At 39.9% G+C, this 21,351-nt stretch overlaps 1 protein-coding gene across 1 annotated transcript; it reads right to left on the reverse strand.

Annotated features, from left to right (window-relative positions):
• Positions 1-11,247: 11,247 nt before the first annotated feature.
• On the reverse strand, positions 11,248-21,016 carry LOC311278793 (uncharacterized protein). The gene is made up of 9 exons (XM_084389837.1): positions 20,930-21,016; positions 19,063-19,190; positions 18,745-18,892; positions 18,598-18,661; positions 18,356-18,468; positions 14,598-14,673; positions 14,319-14,466; positions 12,497-12,667; positions 11,248-11,793 (listed from the first exon to the last, which is right to left on the reverse strand). Exons 1-8 carry the CDS (start codon positions 20,932-20,934, stop codon positions 12,543-12,545), a joined length of 807 nt encoding a protein of 268 aa, XP_084245963.1. The 5' UTR covers positions 20,935-21,016; the 3' UTR covers positions 11,248-11,793; positions 12,497-12,542.
• Between the last annotated feature and the right edge of the window lie 335 nt (positions 21,017-21,351).

Below are 21,351 nucleotides of genomic sequence, written 5' to 3' on the forward strand. Positions count from 1 at the left end.
AACAAGGAAGAGCGACCAGGAAGACAGAACCCGTAATCCAGACACGAAACGCAGGGACCACAAAGACAGCCAGGACCAGGACCAGGACACGAACACAGGGAACTACAAACGATCTGACAAACACGGGCGGATGGCAAGGACATTAAATAGAAGAGCTGATCAGCAGAAGCTGGCGCTGATGATCTGATCAGCGGCAATCAGCAGCCATACCCACACTCACACACAGGGAGAGAGAATGAGTCAGTGAATTCATGAACCGTGACAGTTGCTGTCAGGGCTTCATAAGTCATATTTACTGACCAGAATATCATATTCATGTATTATATTTGGGGTGGGCTCTAAGTGAGCACCTGCAAACACCCAAACATCCTAGTTTTACACAGCAAGCTTCACTCACACTTCTTCACTTTTACACACTTGCGTCACTCACATTTCTGAAGAAATTTATTCAGAAATGACAAAATCCAGTAATGTATAAACTAGAAACTTTGTTCAACAGAACTTAAAGGAGTCATAATGTTGTGTTACCTTGGATACCCAAATGCTCTATTATAGTATTTTAGGCACTTCTAAAAAAGAAAAGTGGAAAAAAAATCAACACAGAGCCCCTCAGACCCTTATTTCTAAAGGCATTATTGTCTCGCGAGATCTGATGCGATGTTTTGGCTGTCGTGGACGGTCATTATAATAATGCAAATGAGGGGCGCGTTGATTGGTTGCAGGAATGTATTTTACTACTTCCAAGCGGTACAAAAACATAGACAAAATACTGCAATAGCTCAATAAATGTGACGGTACTTATTGTTAGTGAAATTGTAATCACAACCAAAGAAAAAAGAAAAAATACACCATTGCCATATACATTCTTACAGAAGCCCCACTAACTGAAAGCTATTTTCAAACTGCATGTTTTGCATGAGTTTGGCTAATAATGTTTAGTGGTATATTGTTTTCATACTTGCATTTAAACAGTTTTAGCCACTGAGCATGGACTCCTGTACCGTCACTACTGTAGCTGCTAGTGTAAAACAAAGTCGAAAGATGTGGCTAGCATTCGTAGAGTCCATTCCCCGTGTTTACCTCGAAGGTAACGTTACATACAATAGCCGCATTAGCTGTTAGCTGCTATTTGTTAACCACAGTAGAGCAATAAAAACACAGTCTTACCTTTTCAATTTCTGGCAAGTCCCTGATGGTTGGGATGGCACCTTTTCCCAAACGGAGCTTCGAGGCCAAGTTCGCCTGATACTGCCCCAAATTTGTAAAAGATTCCGGTGTAAAATGTTTAGCACACACACCTAACGATACGCCACTTGAAAGAGTTGTTGGGACAGCGTCATTAAAAATGAATTTCATCCACTGTTCCCTGATAGTTTCGTCCGTTTTTGGTAGATAAAACACATTTGCATGTTGTTTGTGGCAGTCACCCACAGAGCATCTCAGGTGTGCACTCGATTTCTCCATCTTTCTCGAGTCAACTAAACTGAATCTGAGGGGGAGAGGGGGAGAGGGGCGGGCTTCCCGCGGCATAGGTTTGCGGTGTCCATATTTGGTATATCCTCCCCCCGTCTTGACGTCAAGAAGGGGAAGAAATCAAAATCTCGTTTTTTCGTGCGCGTGCACGTGGCCTATTTTACAAACCCCGAGGTAAACAAACGCTTCACTTTTAAATATCGGCTTCCCGGCCAGTGTATAATCATTATGCAATCATAACATACATTGATTCTCGTGGAAAAGTGAAATTTCTACATTATGACTCCTTTAATAAAGAAATTTCATTAAAGGGTTTATGTGTTTGTGTCTATGTCAGTGCAGTTATCTCTATTCAGGCCAGTGTGCTTGTAAACACATAATTTAATGCCAAAGATGGATAAGAGGGTGCAGTGAGTCAGCCGGACGTTGGGTGTGTGAAGTGTGTTTGATGGCAAGCTTGTTTTTTCCAAAGCACTGTAATGGAATTTGTGCTTCAATGACTGACTCACCGGGAGAAGCAAAACAGAGCGCGAGGATATGTTTACAGAGAGATATTATAGCAACGCTGACACATTATAAACTCTTAAAAGAACCATCTGCAGGATTAGAACACAATTAAGTAATGTTTAAAAGGGTCCTATAATGCCCTTTTCACAAGATATAAATTAAGTCTCTGATGTCCCCAGAGTGTGTCTGTGAAGTTTTAGCTCAAAATACCCCACAGATATTTTTATATAGCATGTTAAAGTCATCACTTTTTGAGGGTGAGCAAAAACAGGCCGTTTTTGTGCGTTTCTTTAAATGCAAATGAGCTGCTGCTCCCGGCGCAGAGGGCGGAGCTTCAAGAGCTCGTGTGTTAACAGCTCCGATTACCTCACACACACATGCAGTAAAAATGTCAAAAAATGTCAGCCTTTTATGTTCAAACAGGAGTTGGACAAAGATGGAGAGACTCAAGAAGAAGTGACAACATGAAAATGCAACAGGACATTTCTGAATTGTTAGTTGATGAATTAGCTGATGGGGAGTTAACTCTTTTCTAGTCATTGATTAGCATATTCTGTCTTGATAATCTATAAATCGCGTTCCCAGGGGCGGGGTTTATGTACATTTTAGGGTTAGTGATGTCACTAACCCGGGAGGAATGTCGTGTAGTCCCTACCAGCCGTTTATTAGTCCTTAAAAACAAATTTCTGTTAAAGAAAATATCTCCCTTTGCTTTGAACTTTGAGCGTTGTAATTTTGCAGATGTTGTTTATGCTCAAACACCAACATTACACACTAACTAAAGTAAAAAAAGTGAAATCATAATCAACCACCCCTTTAATAAACCCACATTTAAAAATAGCCTCACTTAGAAACACTTTTGCAGTGTTCATTTTCACAATCTATCAAGCCGAAGCTTCATCTCACAAATGCTGGAGTCATACGTCGGGGTGTGTCCCGCTTCATCTGCGCTTCACAGAGCCCTCGCTGACAGGTCAAAGGTCACACACATTCCTCACCAGGATGTCCTGAAGATCTCCCGAGAGCATTGGTTCCCGGGGCATCACACTGTGACACTGTCCCATAAGAGACATGTTTTACTGCTCTATTCAATACAATTATTTTATGTATAATAGAGTTTTAATTGGTTTGCATGTTTTCTTAGTCCATTTTATTCCACTTAACGTTTTAAGAAATGTATGGTTGGTAAGCAGGAACTACACTTGAATAAAGAGAGCAGCATGGCAAACAAACAGGGTGCACAAAAGATACCAATGGCTTTTCTGGAGTGTGGAGTTACCACTTGCGGACTCACCTTTCCAGACGCCACTTCAAGCTTTTGAATTATCACTACTTTTGGACTGTGTATACACTGGTGGACACTCACATTGGGACGCTTCAACACAAGGATTCTTATGGACTGTTTTATGGTATGGTGCGATGGACTCTATGCTTTTAACAGCCTGTTTCAGCCTGTTTGAAATCGCTGGTGTTTCTGACGTCACAAACTACCTTGTAACCAATCAGATCAACGTGTGATCGTCAACGAGTGGATCTCTGAGCTGAGTGAGTGAGTGGAGGCGGGGCTCATTTGCATATTCATAGAACCATGAATACTAAATGAGGCAAGGGTGTCGAGTTACATTCAAGATATTTTAAGGCACAAATAAAAAAAATTCAAGGAAAAAAACATTTAAATGTCATTTTGGTAATCAAAGGAATTTTAAGGGATACAATTATTGACTAGAGGGAGACTTTAAATGTAAAAAAGTCTTTAGATCACATATTTAAGATGGTCTGTCAAACTAAAAGAAGTTCAACTTAAAAAAAAAGGCATTTAATAACTGTTCTCTGCTCCATTCATGATGTGTTTAGAAGGAAGAGAGCATCCCGGATGAACGTGCCCTTAGAAGGTTTTAGAACAGAGCTGTAGTCTCTATGGTGAAAGATTATAAACTCAAGACACTGTGCAAACATGGTAAGATGGCTGATAAGTTTCCCTGGAATGATAACAGAAATGTAAATCCCTAAATTGTGTGGAAAATATGATTCCAAGGGTTTGATAGAGTGAAAGTTACTTTTTAACAACAACAGGCCAGTCCAAATACCTTAATATTTCCATAATCTTAGTCAATGATCAACAGAAAGTTTCATTTAGCTTCTATGGAAATAGTTTGTGGCTTTGTGTTGGCTTGACAGATGCGTGAAGGTACAACATATGCGTGTCTCTCTCGCTCTAATAGCAGTGATGAAAGCGCCTCTGAGATCACCTCCTTCCTTCATCACTGCTGATGCACAGCAATAACTCGCCGTTCTTTCAGATGAACAGGTGTGCGAGAGCTTAGTTCTGCACAGTGTGTGTAAGTGCATAAAAATGCAAAGCACTTCAGAGTATGAGTGTGCATCTTTTTGGCAAGCTGAGGTCCATAAGTGTTTGCCCTTGTTCTTGAACAAAATCCCTCCTTCCCTCTCTATCCACCTTATTTTTCATAGTCATTTGTAACTTGAATATGTCTAGCTTCTGGTCTCATTCGCTTCCAGTTGTACAAAACCCGTCCATTATACTGCTTTAAATTGCAAACTTTTCATTGTAATCATATTATTCTAATTTCATTATATTCATAAACACACCAGTTTGTAGCGCAAATAGCTTTACTGTTTACGACACTTTGTTTTATTTACCCATAGGTGCTAATGAAATGTTTCGCACATTCAAGTGTGTGTAATATTGGGTAATATCATTTTGTGGCCCCATTTGCATCAATAGCAAAATAATAAAATCCATGATAGTGATTTTTTTTTTCAAAAGAGGAAAAAAACAGAGAAGGATGTCAAATCTGCCGTTGTTTCACACATTGACCTGATTGGTTACAAGGTAGTTTGTGACGTCAGAAACACCAGCGATTTCAAAGCGTGTTTTTGAGACTGTCTTTGGTTCACTGCAGTTTTAAGGAGAAAATACTCAGCAATGGTGTCGACTTATGAATTTACACATGGTTAGTCTTAAAGCATATTAAAAACCCCACATAGACATATAAACAACATTAAAAGCTTGATTTTCACCACAGGGGGACTTTAAGTGTTTTCTGGAAGACCTCATCCTGACCTCAAGAAATCACACAGAAGCTAGCCAATCAGATTACAGCTTGCTAGTTTGGCAGGTCTTGCCATTTTGTCACAAAAGGATGATCTGGATGTCTATGGGTTTGTCAGACCGTCTCGCTGAAGTCGATTCACTTCACTGTAAGAATCCAGTGTCCAGAAACCCAATTTTTTCATTCTACTGGTGAATCTGGCTGTGTCTGCAGTGCTGAGCACACAGAAAATAAGGTAAACAGTGTTTTCAAAGCGGGTAAAGTGTCGGGGTTTCTGAGGCAATGCGCTCTCACACAGGCCTGGCTGTTTGAGGAGGAACGCAACGGGGAAAACCACTTTCTCCTACAGAGCACAGCCTGTTGATTTCATGAGGAAAAATGTTATCACAGAGAGTTACCAGCAAACAAACACTGCTGAGAACACATCCTCACACAGGACACAGTGAAAGCCTGCTTGTAAACGTTGACCTCATGGCCATCTCTTTATCAAACTAACTAAATTCACAAGGCCCAGGATATTATTTTATGGGTGAGCCCCTTCAAGACCCAAATGAGTCATCTGTGGCCACATCTACATGACTGAAAACAGCATTTTTATTTTAAAGGGGACATATCAATGAAAATCGGACTTTTTCCGTGTTTAAGTGCTATAATCGGGTCCCTGGTGCATCTTCCAACCCAGAAAACGTGAAAATTGAAACACAGCTACTGTTTTGATGAGCCTTTCTCTGCAAACATGTAAAAAAATAAGCCGATCAGATTTTGCACGCCTTGTGTGACATAGAACGGAGATCTTATTATAATATTGCCGCCCCTTTATCTGCACGTTTCCACCCACGGAGCCGCCGTTTGGTTTCGCAAGCGACAACAGTGACCAGTTCTAACGCAATGGCAAAAGTTCCAGCAAAGCATGAAACTGTTCTGTCGTTGAGCACAGACGAGCACTGAACACTGTTGACCAAAAACTGTCACAGCTGCCTTATCAAGACCTCAGGGAACTGTCAACTTGTGTAAAAGTTAAACATGACGGTTCATGAAAGTCGATGAGATGAATCAATGTAGATCCACAACAACTACATACATGTTTCCACTAACCATTCAGAAACGTCCAGGTGCGTCTAAAAGTGAAACTCTTCCTGAGTCTCTCCGTAAGGCTGCACTCGCTACTGTTATTTCTGAGATTTTAGATGAGTGAGATTATTTGCGTTTTGTTATTGTATCCGAAGTTCGTGTAAAAGGATCGATCGTCTTCTGAACGGGGGCGGGAGCAGCAGCTCATTTGCATTTAAAGGGACACGTACAAAAACAGCACGTTTTTGCTCACACCACAAAAAGGGGCAAATTTGACAAGATATAATAAATGAACTGGGAGGTATTTTGAGCTGAAATTTCACAGACACATTCTGGAGACACCATAGATTTATATTACATCTTATGAAAAGGGGCAAGATGGCGTAAAAAGGTGATTTAGCATTTTTTAGCATTGACGGAAAGTGTTTTAAAGGTGTAATATTGACAGAAAGTCCGTCAACATTACCGTGTTTTTCAAAAGTTTCTCGTCTACACTGAGATGGCGTAAAAATGCTAAATCACCTTACTGCACATGCGTAATACACAATAAAAGCTCTCTGAGATGATACAAGAGACCAGACATAATAAAGTTCTCATGCTATTCTTCTGACACGATCATCTCATTAGCTAAATATCTTCAGGTCACACTCATGTTTTGACGCAGGACAGAAATTGCAATTGCATTTTCGAACATTTTGAACCCATTTTGAGCCCAAATTAATGTATAGTGGGACCAGCACAATGTTCCCGATTGCCTCCTGGCAATGGTCCTGCTGGATAATTATGGCAAATGGAGCAAATACAAGAAATGCAAGAAACTGATTCACATCACTGCTATTGCACATTTACAATCCACAATCCCACAAGCAGTTATTTATTTCACTTTAATGACTCGCGTTCCTGCTCTACCCATCAGGTCATCTATTTGCTTAAACGGCTTGGTTGGTTCTTACGCTAATTTAACTATGAGAGCTGACGGCCGGCCTGAATGAAATCTGTTTGCCTGTGGAGGCTCTCAGACTTTCCCTGAGTCACCGGCCCTCAAAAGACGCCTTTATCCTCTGCAAAGTCAAAGCTTACCTGATGCAATTAGGTCAACACATATAATCACACACACACTTTAGAAAGCTTAATAAAGGAGCTTCACTCACACACAACCTCACTTAAATCTGGAATGTAACACTAGTGTACTGCTAACGGAAATGCACAATGCACTGAATATAACAAAAGTGAAACAGTATGCAACGACAGATAGGAGTGAGCGGGGCACTGCTTTAGGAGTAGGATGGTAGTTGTGAGGTCCTCTTCCAAGCAACCACACAAATCTCTCTGGCATTGTCATTTTATCACATTTCTCTTTTAAGTGTGTTTGAAGGTCAGAGGGGCTTGTGGTCAGTCCGATGGCTTTGAGTGTCTGGTCAAAACAAACACTGGCAGTCAATGACGTGTCTAGCCGTGTTGTGTGCCTAGCACTTTACTGCAGCTCTGTTCAGAAGTAAAACAGCGGCTTGGTTTGTCTTTCTGAGATGTGTTTGTTTCAGTCATGCATTGCCACCTGACCAAATTAAGAGACACATGCTGTTTGTACCATCACAGTAATCTTACTACCGGTATTTGTGTATTATATAGTATGTAGGCTATACAGTGCACTTTATGCAAATGTTTTGTATGCGTGGACAACACAACATTTTCTCAAATGTGCAGTACACCAGAACACACTCTAATCCCAGCAAATAGGAAATATTCTGACAAGGTTCTTTCAAATTTATTAACAAACCGTAGTATCATAGATCGTTCAAAGTTATCTGTGCTCCGTCCGAATAGCTATGCTTACTTCCATATAGTGCTGTAGTAGCCTAGCCTACTCGAGTCCGGACTCGAGACGGTTTTCTATCATTTCTGACTTGTCTTGGACTTGGTCATTGGTCTCGCCAAATGTTTTAGTTGGTCTCGACCGAGTCCAGCATATGCTTTTTTCTCCTTCAAAACAAAACCATTGATGGAGCGTGCTTGTTCAGAAAACAGGTAACGTTACTGGTTTAATTCACAATCCATCTAGAATGGGAATTGACATTGGTCGCCTGGGAACGGCAGGCATGGACCATCCCAAACACAAAAGTGCATTTGAAAAGCATTTGAGTATTTTTATGAGGTTAGAAAGCAGGGCTGAAAGATGAATCGTATTTTCAATGTCATTGCGATATGAACATGTTATTTAGTGATAGGCACCGAAAAATGCTATTAAACGGGCCGTGGGGCATCAGACCGGGCAGCACACACACACACAAACACACGCACACGCATACACACACACACACACACACACACACACACACACACACACACACAGCTGTAGTGAAGAAGCGAGTTGACAACGTTTATTACTGTAATATGTGCAATACACCTTCATGAGTAAAAAGACAATAGTGAATTTGCTGCTGTAAACTGTAATGTTGCTGCTCTAGAAACAACATTTAGTTATATTCAAATATTATATTCTAAACCTGAAGGGGCCTGCATTTAATAACAACCAGGCAGCTAAAATGCACACTTTAATATGCCACATGGTTTTTGATCATTACAAATAATAATGCAAAATGATTATCTTAGAATAGAAGATATGCTGTCTCTCACATCACATAAATTATCAATAGTTTAGTACGTGGTCTTGAAGAGATTTTTTTTTTTTCTGTCTCAGTCTTGACTGCCTCAGTTTGACTTAATCTTGACTTGGACTCGAACCTCTTTGGACTCGGTCTTGACTAGTTCTGGTCTTGGACTCGAACCTCTTTGGACTCGGTCTTGACTAGTCCTGGTCTTGGACTCGAACCTCTTTGGACTCGGTCCTGACTAGTCCTGGTCTTGGTCTCAAACCTCTTTGGACTCGGCCTTGACTAGTCCTGGTCTTGGACTCGAACCTCTTTGGACTCGGTCTTGACTAGTCCTGGTCTTGCACTCGAACCTCTTTGGACTCGGTTGACTAGTCCTGGTCTTGGACTCGAACCTCTTTGGACTTGGTCTTGACTAGTCCTGGTCTTGGACTCGAACCTCTTTGGACTCGGCCCTGGCTAGTCCTGGTCTTGGACTCGAACCTCTTTGGACTCGGTTTTGACTAATCCTGGTCTTGGACTCGAACCTCTTTGGACTCGGTCTTGACTAGTCCTGGTCTTGGTCTCGAACCTCTTTGGACTCGGCCTTGATTAGTCCTGGTCTTGGACTCTAACCTCTTTGGACTCGGCCTTGACTAGTCCTGGTCTTGGAATCTAACCTCTTTGGACTCTGTCTTGACTAGTCCTGGTCTTGGACTCGAACCTCTTTGGACTCGGTTGACTAGTCCTGGTCTTGGACTCAAACCTCTTTGGACTCGGTCTTGACTAGTCCTGGTCTTGGACTCGAACCTCTTTGGACTCGGTCTTGACTAGTCCTGGTCTTGGACTCGAACCTCTTTGGACTCGGTTGACTAGTCCTGGTCTTGGACTCGAACCTCTTTGGACTTGGTCTTGACTAGTCCTGGTCATGGACTCGAACCTCTTTGGACTCGGCCCTGGCTAGTCCTGGTCTTGGACTCGAACCTCTTTGGACTCGGTTTTGACTAATCCTGGTCTTGGACTCGAACCTCTTTGGACTCGGTCTTGACTAGTCCTGGTCTTGGTCTCGAACCTCTTTGGACTCGGCCTTGATTAGTCCTGGTCTTGTACTCTAACCTCTTTGGACTCGGCCTTGACTAGTCCTGGTCTTGGAATCTAACCTCTTTGGACTCTGTCTTGACTAGTCCTGGTCTTGGACTCGAACCTCTTTGGACTCGGTCTTGACTAGTCCTGGTCTTAGACTCGAACCTCTTTGGACTCGGTCTTGACTAGTCCTGGTCTTGGACTCGAACCTCTTTGGACTCGGTCTTGACTAGTCCTGGTCTTGGACTCGAACCTCTTTGGACTCGGTTGAGTCCAAAATTATTATCTTAGAATAGAAGATATGCATCACATCACATAAATTATCAATAGTTAAGTACGTGGTCTTGAAGAGATTTTTTTTTTCTGTCTCTGTTTTGACTGTCTCAGTTTGACTTGGTCTTGACTTGGACTCAAACCTCTTTGGACTCGGTCTTGACTAGTCCTGGTCTTGGACTCTAACCTCTTTGGACTCAGTTGACTAGTCCTGGTCTTGGACTCGGTCTTGACTAGTCCTGGTCTTGGACTCGATCCTCTTTGGACTCGGTTGACTAGTCCTGGTCTTGGACTCTAACCTCTTTGGACTCGGTTGACTAGTCCTGGTCTTGGACTCAAACCTCTTTGGACTCGGTCTTGACTAGTCCTGGTCTTGGACTCAAACCTCTTTGGACTCGGTCTTGACTAGTCCTGGTCTTGGACTCAAACTCTTTGGACTCGGTCTTGACTAGTCCTGGTCTTGGACTCAAACCTCTTTGGACTCGGTCTTGACTAGTCCTGGTCTTGGACTCGACAAAGTATATCTGAATTCATAGAATTCATAAAACAGTAGGCGAAAAGTGACCGGATCACCTGCTACAGCACTGGGCTTTAATAATATTCTCAAAACGTTCTATAAAATGTTTGTGGAATACTTTTTTAATATTACTACTTGTTTCAGAATGTTTAGAGAACATTCAAAAGTAACATCACAGTACTGTTTGCAGAATGATTTAAACATTTTTAAAGCATTTAAAAAAAAAAAACATTTTGAAAGTTCAGAAAACATTTAGAAATAACAGCAAAAAGTTATTAGAACATATATTAGCTGGAATACTACTAATCCCACAATGCAACGCGTTCAACTAGACCTTTCATTTCCAGTGTGACAAATGAAAAAGAAATAGAAAAAAAAAATCTTGACTCATGATTTGATAGTAAAATTTTTTATTAAAATGCGAAATAAGTTTATTTCCATGATGACAACTTGCATGACTTCATGAGGTCATGTGAGAATTTTAGTTAATACATTTAAGTTAAATGTAGTGACCAATTTAGTGTTGAAGTTCCTATTTACGAGTTTAGACATGTGTTCGAGTGATTTCTATCAAATGGATTCGCTGCCATTTTCACTTCCATTTCAGCACAAAAATCAATAAAAATAATGTAAAAAGGAAGAGAAAATTGCATGTGTTTGATGCTAATTAGAACTTATAATAACACATTGCTTTTTTCATAATTCTTGCATATTAAAATTACATACGATAATTAAATGATGACTATTTTTACTATAATAGACAGTGTATAATACATACTGTATTATCCAGTAAGTAGCAAATTAATATTTAATTCTGAAAACAGCCATAATAAATGATATGATTCAGATGCATAATTAAAGGAAACACCTGCACACATGGGAGGAACCTCGCTGACAAACAAATGTCATGCTATCCATGCAGTAAATGACCTCTTCATTTGGGTGGATGTCGCATGTCACCCAGAGTTGTAGTCGGTCACACCTGGCCTGTGCCACAAACGTTATGTTTATAGTGTCTCAGCATCTGTGAGCAGCAGTGAGGAACAAACCTGGATGTCAACTGTGGAAATCCCAGTGCACAGAACTCACTCTCTCTCTCAGTGTTTTTCGCCCATTCTCTCCTATATAAACACTTAAAATCTCTGTGCGAATGGAAAAACAAGTGCAATGGGCGTGTGGTCATGTGTGCGGTGAGACGGGAGGTTACCTGGAACAGAGACAGAGCTGGGTGTGAGAAGCGACCTGGGGAGGACACTGCAGCTGTGCGTGTGTTTGTACCAAAGGGTCAAGGTTTGGCCTGTTAGCAATAGCAGCCGGTAGATGTAGTAACTACACCATCTGAACCCAAAAAGCTTCTTTCTCCACTGGCGGCCAATCAAAAGTAGCTGAATATTCTGATTAATTACTTTTTTTTTCAAAACTGAAATTTGAACTAAATACTAAATATCTAGTTGTACATATCCTGCTGAAAAATGTTGCACAAACCAGCAAGAATTCAACTGATGTTTGTCCAGGCTGGGTTTTGCTGATTAGATCTGGTCTAGGATTCTCGCTGGTCAAGAAATGCTGGATTTTTTGGCAGGGTATGAATGGATTTCTTTAAAAAGATAAATGAGATTGATGGCAAACATTTGAATAATAGAGTATGTATGTAACATAATGTATGTTATTATTAGTTGTCAAATGTGGATTTATACATGCAGCACATATCAGCTGAACTCACTTTAAATTCTATTTATTCACTTTGCAAGTTCAGTTCAGTTAAGATTTGAATCTCCCTGATTTAGCCACCTGCTGTTTACTATCATTATAGGCTACACTTCAGTTATTTGTCAAAGTTAGACTATTTTTAAAATATAAAAAGTCTTTCAAGACAAAAGTGCACTGAATCACTGGACACAACTACCTACTTATGGAACAGATTTAGCAGATTTTAGACCCATCTATAGGTCTGTTTCAGTTGCCCCTCCAGCACGTCACTGATCCTAAACTCAGGCTTAAGGTCGCACTGAGACGGTGATGGTTTGGGTGTGTTGTGGTTAGGCTTGGGAGTTTTTGGTCCAGTGATCCACACCCACTATCTGTGGATAGATGAGTGGGAGAGACAGAAAGAAAAGGAAAGAATACATACAAACAGACATATTATGAAATTGGGGTTTTGTGACACAAAAGAGCACATTGAGAAACATTTTAATGCTGCTCTAGATGATTTGGCCAAAAAAAGTCAAGCAGTTTACCTGACTTCACCCTATGAAGCATCTGGTGCAACTAGAGCAAATACTGTAGCCTCTGGGATCAAAGCGGAATTAGTCCCCCTGATTCATTTTATCCCTTAAAACTCATCTTGGGTCACCAAAATGACATATTTAAACCTTTTTCCTTGAAAGAAGTTTCTTCATGGCTTAAAATATCTTGAATGTAACTCGACACCCTTGCCTCATTTAGTATACACGGTTCTATGAATATGCAAATGAGCCCCGCCTCCACTCACTCACTCAGCTCAGAGATCCACTGGTTGGCGATCACACGTTGATCTGATTGGTTACAAGGTAGTTTGTGATGTCAGAAACACCAGCGATTTCAAAGCGTGTTTTTGAGACTGTCTTTGGTTCACTGCAGTTTTAAGGAGGAAATACTCAGCAATGGTGTCGACTTATGAATTTACACATGGTTTGTCTTAAAGCATATTAAAAATACCACATAGACACATAAACAACATTAAAAGCTTGATTTTCACCACAGGGGGACTTTTAGGGTGTGTTCACACTTGGCATGTTTGGTTGGATTAACCAAACCCTGGTGCGATTGCTCTGTTAGTGCGGCTGATTTGAATAAGTGTGAACGCTGCCATCCGAACTCTGGAGCCACCAAACAAACGGACCGAGACGCTGAAAAGATGAGTCTCGATCCGCTTCCAAACCAACTCTGGTGCGGTTCGAATGAAATATGAACGCAATATGGACCAAAGACATGTAAACCAACCAAAAACAGGAAGATGCAACCCTAAAAAGGACTGTTTTTTCTCATCATAGTCGTGATGTTGTCCATCACAGTTCAGTACAGGCATCAGAACCACGTCTCCTCGCAGCAGATCTGTGTGTGTGTGTGACGGAGGGATTCCTGGCGTGTTTTGACTCCTTTACACATTTAATAAGCTCTACACAAGTTCTCAGCTGATCAAAATACCATTATATGTAGCTACGCACATACAGCGAGCGCATTTAGCCCAGAACACAGCGCTGTTTCGGTAAGTTCAGTCTCAAAATAGGCAATTCGTCATAAAAGCCGACCAATCAGGTTGTGAACGTATCCCTATGCCTATAGGTTCGGAATCTTTTGGTTCTGTCATAAAAATGCCAATGTAAACGCTAATCGGACCAGGACTAAATTTACATATATATATATATATATATATATATATATATATATATCTTCTTTTTTTATTGGTCTGGACCAAATGAACCAAAAACTGAACTACAAGTGTGAACACCCATAATAATAGTTCATCATCATTTTATAACATGCTGTGGCCATTTATATATAAATATATACACAAAGTGTTGTGCTCTGGAGGCCTTATTGGCTGTTGTGCTGGCATGGCCACATGCATTCATTTTGTTAAGTTGGTAATGCTCTAATATTCCATTTAAATTACAAAACTGAGAATTCTTTTATTTGATATCAGTTAGGCAAAGCCAAAGGGCAGCTGTATCCCGAAGCTTCTGTGCTGACCTTTGAAGGGAATGTTGCGGGAGAGATGATTCGGGATGGGAGGAAAGCTGATGCCCAGCCACCGTGGGGTGCCGGCGCTCTCTAGTGTCGAGTTACTCCCTCTCTGCTCCCTCCTTTTACCAACATTACACCTCTTCCGCAGGTTAGCCTGAAAAGGAAAAAGGAATGATAAATATATTTCTTTTGCATTTACCAAATCTATGATCTCTAAAAAAAGTGCTCTGCCTTCAAATTATCACGGCTGTATAAACGTATCAGACCCCTTCCCTAATTACTCACCGCTTTGGATGACTTGGACATTTGACAAGATGGAAGGCATACTAACTCATTTATAGCAATGTTTGGAGATTTAGACCTTTAAGGTGAAAAGCAGATGCCGAACATTAATAAAGATCATTGCAAATAGAAAATTACACTGTACATGTGAATTATTAAATATACAATACATGCTCATAAATACTCATAGATGTGGTTTTAAAAGTGCTATAATATGCAGTACTATAGTAATATGATATATATAGACCAGGTTGAAATCACAAAAATGTACCTAAATAAAAATCCTCAGGCATTTTTGAGTAAAAGTTGGCAAATAGACTATTCTAGGGGTATTTTTTATGCTGAATCCATTTTTGCTGTTTGCCAAGCCGTATCTCTTACATGAAACTCAGTAGAGTGCAAAATCCAAGATGACCGCCTCATACGCCAAAATGAGCAAATTTCTCAGCACTGGCTCAAAGATAAACTGTTTTTATTGTGCTATAGCATTTATTGAGTAAAGAAAACAAACAGAATAGTCAGAACAAGTTAGTCATTCTGTCTTACAATATTTCTGGTAAACACTGACTTGTAATTTTGTGTATTTGAGTATGTCCATGTAAGAACATCAACATCATGCTGGTGGCAGCAAAAGGCCTATATCTTAAACCATCATCCAATTACATTGTTAAGAGTGTTTATTACTTTTCAACATTTACATGTCCATGTAAACAAGTTTAAGGACTTAAATTTAACCAAACTAAATTCTCTTTTGGTTTATTTATGAAAAAGATATTCTCAGAAAGATTGGTTGTAAATATTAAGAATTGAGACAAATTAACAAATTAACAAAACATATCACGGTAATGTGTCACACCACTAACATTAGCTTTGAACAGATAAAGGAAATAAACACAGTAAACTTGGCCTAAAATTACCTTATAAAGTTGGACATAACATTAGCTGAATAATAACTAAAACATGAACTGCATGGCATATAAAATGTAATGTTATTTAAACAATGGTACAACAAGATTCTCCAATATGATCACAACAACACAGAGCAGTGCTCTTATTCAGTTCAGCAATTGCTACATTCTGCATCACTTGTCTTGCACTTGCATGCAGCAGAGCAACGCAGACGAGACTTTTTACATTTACATCGTGCACTCATACATCTTAAGGCGCAGTTGCAGCTGATCTATTCCAAACAGTTGTCTGACTAACCGAGGTTACGTTAGGTAACCAAGTACGTTCTCTTAGGAGAGGTTCTCTCGTATTGCCTAAATTGCTTACGCTACGGGAACCCCTTGTCAACGCCGTGCGCGCCGAGCATCCACTGCATGAGTCCCAGGGAAGCCGGGGGAACACAAAACGTGGGAAACAGGCGGCCAGCAACGCGGGCCAGCACATGTACATAAGCACTTCATAGGGAAATACAGAGCGGCTCCGCCGGTCTATGTATAGAGAATATCGCCCTTGGTACAGCTCAACCAGAAGAGCTAATAGTCACGTGAGAGTAGCCTGCACACGAACAAACTGGGCAGAACATACACACCACTTAGACTGATAAAAGTCTAGCCTGCAAGGCGGAAACTTCCAGGTTATAAAACTTAACAAATGTAGAGGGGGAGTGTCATGAATAGAAATCCCGCTGGACCAAGCTCACGACGAGGCCATGCCTCTAGTGGAATGGGCCCTGATGCCCATAGGGCACTGCAGGTGTTTGGACGCATAAGCTGCTGCGATAGCGTCCACTATCCATCTGGACAGGCTCTGTTTCGAGGTGGCGAGACCCTTGGTGCGCCCACCAAACGAAACAAAGAGCTGCTCAGAACGCCTGAAGGCAGCGGAGCGTGTGATGTAAACTCTCAGTGCCCTGACGGGGCATAGGAGGTTTTCACCGCCCTCGCTATCGGATGCTGGCAGAGCCGATAGGGAGATGAACTGCGCTCTGAAGGGAGTGCCAATCGCTTTGGGGACATAGCCATGTCTCGGTTTGAGGATGACTTTAGAGTCATTTGGTCCAAACTCGAGACACGCGGGGCTAACGGATAGTGTGTGTAGATCCCCCACGCGTTTTACTGATGACAGAGCTATCAGAAAAACGGTCTTGAGCGAAAGGTATTTTAGGTCCACGGATTCTAACGGTTTAAAGGGAAATGCTTTCAGGGCCTCTAGGACCAAAGTAAGATCCCAAATAGGAACCAAAGGGGGTCGCGGGGGGTTCATCCTCCTGGCTCCTCTAAGGAAGCGGATGATGAGCTCGTTCCTTTCTATCGCGCGGCCGTGCGTCGACTCTGCAAACGCTGCAATAGCCGCAACGCAAACTTTGAGCGTGGAAGGGGACCTGCCCTTGTCCAACAGCTCTAGAAGAAAGGAGAGCACCCACGAAACCCCACATGTGCGTGGGTCCAGGCTCTTTGTAGCGCACCATTTGGAGAACACTGACCATTTAGACGCGTAGAGTCTTCTCGTAGAAGGAGCTCTAGACTGCGTGATCGTGTTCACGGCCCCTTCTGGCAAAGCAATGGTTATTCGTTGATTATCCACGCATGCAGAGACCAGCGCTCTGGATGGGGATACCGCGAACACATAGCACAAGTGCCAGACCACGTGCTGTTCTGTGTTCTGGACAAGAAGCACTCTGTCAATTGCTTCTCTGTGTTGAGGATCGTGAAGCTTGCCTCTACTTTGTGCAGCTGCTTTTAGTGTCAAAAGGCCCTGTTCTGTCGCATTGTATAGCTTATCTTTCTTGGATTCTTGGCATATAATGCAAGTATCCAATGACATTGACCGGTCAGGCTTCAAACTACACACAGCTTCCATAATTGGTGATCTTATAATCTGACCAACTTCATGGGTACAATTCCACAACTGGAAATATTTTGTGTTGGTTCATGTCGTTCTTTGGATATAAAAATTAATTCTGATGAAAAATACGATGTGTGGAAATAACTGCAGAAAGTAATAGAAAGTAGAAAGTAGAATAAAAAACCTCTTGGATAACTCTGAACTCAATTCACACACTTTGATCCAAAGACAATAGTATGCATGTGACTCCAAACAAATGACTCTCGCATTTTAGATATTCTGTTTGTCCATTTGAAATAAGGAGAAAAACAGATATTTTCATGACTACAATGAGAAATAATGCAATTATCATTGTCACATACAAGTATCTTAATTCCCACCTAAATAAACTTTCTCGTTAATTGATGTCGTGCATGATGTAAAGTTTATAAATATAGAATTTCCTGACATTTTAGAGGTCATCTTGAAGTTTGCGCTCTACTGAGTTTCACATAAGAGATACAGCTTGGCAAACAGCAAAAATGGATTCAGCAGAAAAAATACCCTTAGAAAAGTCTGTTTGCCAACTTTTACTAAAAAATGCCTTAATGTCACATTATCTGAAAATCGACCTAGTCTATATATAGCAAACCAGACTGACTAACCAAAAAAGGTTAATTTAGAACTCTAGGGTTCTTGACTCTGTTTTAAAGAAAAAGGTTCTATATAAGGAGAAATGTCTTAAATGGTTGCATAATACTTTCATGTTTATTAATTTTTTTCTAATGATAAAGTATGTTTACGAGCTGTTTAATTCGTAAAATTTAATTAAAAATGAACTAAGACTAAATTAAATATATAAAACTAAATTCATAAAATGATCCCATGATGGAACCCCTAAAAGCGCCTGATGGAACCTTCAAGCTTCTATATAGAACCTTTTCTTCTAAGAGTGATAGTTTACTGATACAATGGGAAGCAAGGCCTACTTGTTTTGGTGGAGCCACTGAGGCTTGTGGTGCGGGTTGGGAATCCATGTGACCACTGGACACTGTGGAAACTCAGAACAGCCTGTGAAAGGACTGATGTGAACAGTATTTACCTGCAAAAACAAGTCATGATTTAATACTCATTCTGATCAATCAATCACCAGACTACAGTACATCACTTCTCACACATTCCACGACAAGTGCCAAAAATGAAAATGCATGTTTTGAAAGTCTCCACATACCTTTATTTTGTTTTGTGTATCGGTGAGCGTGCTGGAAATGGATTCTGGGAAGGAAAGATCTGCCCTGCCAGAAAATAACCAGAGATGGAATAATAATAGTTTTGATGACTTTACTGAATTACTACTGCCATGGCGTATTAGACTCACCTCTTGATCTTTCCAGTGTCTTTTGTCTGTATGGTGAGATCGTTCAAAGATTCCTCTGTGTCAGCGCTGAATAATGGCCTTTCTGTAATCGGTCTCCTCCGTCCAGCCCATTCAGAGACATCGACAACACTCAGAGATGGAAAGACCTCTGTTGGTGTTACAAGAAAGCAGAATAACATTATGGCATTATACAAGCAAAATTCGAATGAATAGGAGCTTATGTGACACAAGGACATTATGCAGAAATCACAGGCATTCAGTGAAATCCAGTGAGAATGTAGATGTGCAGAAGTTATCAGAAATGCAACGCAAACGCACGGTCTTTGAGAGAGCATCTCTTGACGCGTGCTGGAGTGAGGCGTGTGATTCCTCGGATCCCTCGGTACTCAGTGTCCCAGCAGCACGGGTGCGAACACAGCACCCTAAAACAGTGAGCTCCATCCACACTGAAACACCAGGGAAAAGAGACGAGCTTTCAGAGAACTGCAGACAACCTGGTCAGATCTGTGAGATTTTATATGAGTTTTATATGAATTTGATAGAATATTATATATTTCTTGATGAGTTTTAGTCTATACATATTAAATATGATATTTTATATAATATAATATAATATAATATAAATATTTCTATATTAGTTTTCAAAGTAGTACATTGAACCTGATCAGATTTGTGAGATTTTATATGTTTTTTGTATGAATTTTATGGGTTTTTAATGCATTTTATATAATATTATGTATTTCTTGATTAGTTTTAGTCTATAAATATTAAATATTATATTATATAATATAATATTATATAAATATTTCTATATTAGTTTTCAAAGTAGTACATTGAACCTGATCAGATTTGTGAGATTTAATGAGTTTTTTATATGAGTTTTTATGCATTTTATATAATATTCTTTTATAATATTCTTTTTATATAATATTATATACAGTATATGTGGTAATGGAGTCAATAATGGACCGGAGTCGATTATTTCGCTTATACTACGGTTAACACCTTAAAACATTGTTCAGATGTTGTACTTTAAGACATTTGTCAGGTTTTTGTCCTTAAAACGCTCTTGTGTGTATAGGACTAATTTCATACGCATCTCATCCAAAGCCTTCGCTGCTGTGATAGCAAACTAATGCAGAGAGAGAGAGAGAGGTTAAGCGTGTGTGAATTACCTGAGTCTATGTGTCTCTCAACAGTGTTCGGCAGCAGCGTCTTTAGTAATAGCGAAACTGTAAGTTTATCTGCTTCAAGAACAGCGCCGTTATTACATCGCTAGTGAGAAATGTCATGTAGCTTTTAAGTTGCTAAACTATTTTACTGCTAAAATTGTCAGAGCAGTGTTGACAACACGTTTCTGTGCAAGTGTGTGTCCGGACTACATGTGTGTGTGTGTTTGAATGCATGGGAGAAAGAGAGTATGTGCTTTCTGTATAGAATAAAATGTAATTCTGTGGCAAAAAAAAAAACATGGAAATAATTTGTCGTTTTTATCCTATTGTTTGAAAACTATATTTATTTGCTTGGTCAGTGTGGTTGTGTGTTTTGGCTCTTTTGTTGTTGTCGGCTGTAAAGACCTTTGAAATAACTGAGATCATTTGGCGAAGTAATGTAGAACTGTAATGCGGTCAAAACCTGCTGTAACTACTTTATCTGTGCGTTTTCCATACCTTATCAGAACCATAGACAGTATGATCAGAACCAACGTGAGAACCAAGGTCAACCAATCAGAATCAAGTATTCAACTAGGCTACCCCTTAGTAGTATACTGTATATAATATGATATAATATCAAATATTTCTAAATGAGTTTTAGCTTACAAATATTAAATATTATATTTAATATAATACAATACAAGATTAGATTATATATTTTCTGTGAGTGTTCAAAGATTTTTAGCATATATTAACTATTTCTAGCCAATAAAATATTATTAGTTGGCCTAAGATACATCCACAATGACCCCATCACAGGCTTTTATTAATTTAATTACTGAATAAAATGACAATGTGACGATTATTAAACAAAACGACAATCCCTCAACTGTCTATTTTTTATTTATTTGTTTTCTATTTAAAAGGATTCGTGAAGCAAAAACTGAATTGGATTGAATTCGTTCTTGTTATTTGTTCCAATTCAAAGCAGGCCATACGCACAAACATGAAATACTCTTTTAAACACTTACCTCATTTGCTAAAAAATAAATAAATAAATCACAGTAGACTAACGTTACATACTCGCAGTCGCGAACGGACGTGTGTCTCTGATTGTGTAAAGTTTGGTTGCTTAGCAGCAGCAGACGTAGGTCACGTGACGGGGCTACTTTCACTTTCCGCGAGCCGTTGAAAATTATTTTAGATTTTCCAAATTAGCTTTTATGACTATTTTTTTCTCGCGCTGTTTTTTAATTCGAGCTTTCAACATTTAACAGCTATATAAAGATAGTTTTAGAGAGAACAAAATAGAAACACACGTACAATAAATAAAATTAAAACTTTTTTTTTGAATGCTTGAAAACACTAACAACAATTATCATCGTCATAACATACAACAATACTCCAGAGTCCCTCTGTCTTTCAGTCCAGATTATATTTATTTATTTATTTA

Source organism: Rutilus rutilus, assembly GCF_951802725.1.
Source record: "Rutilus rutilus genome assembly, chromosome: 19".
In the NCBI taxonomy this organism is placed as follows: Eukaryota; Metazoa; Chordata; class Actinopteri; order Cypriniformes; family Leuciscidae; genus Rutilus; species Rutilus rutilus.

Coding starts and splice junctions, on each gene's coding strand:
- LOC311278793 (XM_084389837.1), bottom strand. Junction 18,893..19,062: donor GAGATGCTCTCTCAAAGACC/GTGCGTTTGCGT, acceptor TAACACCAACAG/AGGTCTTTCCATCTCTGAGT. Junction 18,662..18,744: donor GACACTGGAAAGATCAAGAG/GTGAGTCTAATA, acceptor ATTTTCTGGCAG/GGCAGATCTTTCCTTCCCAG.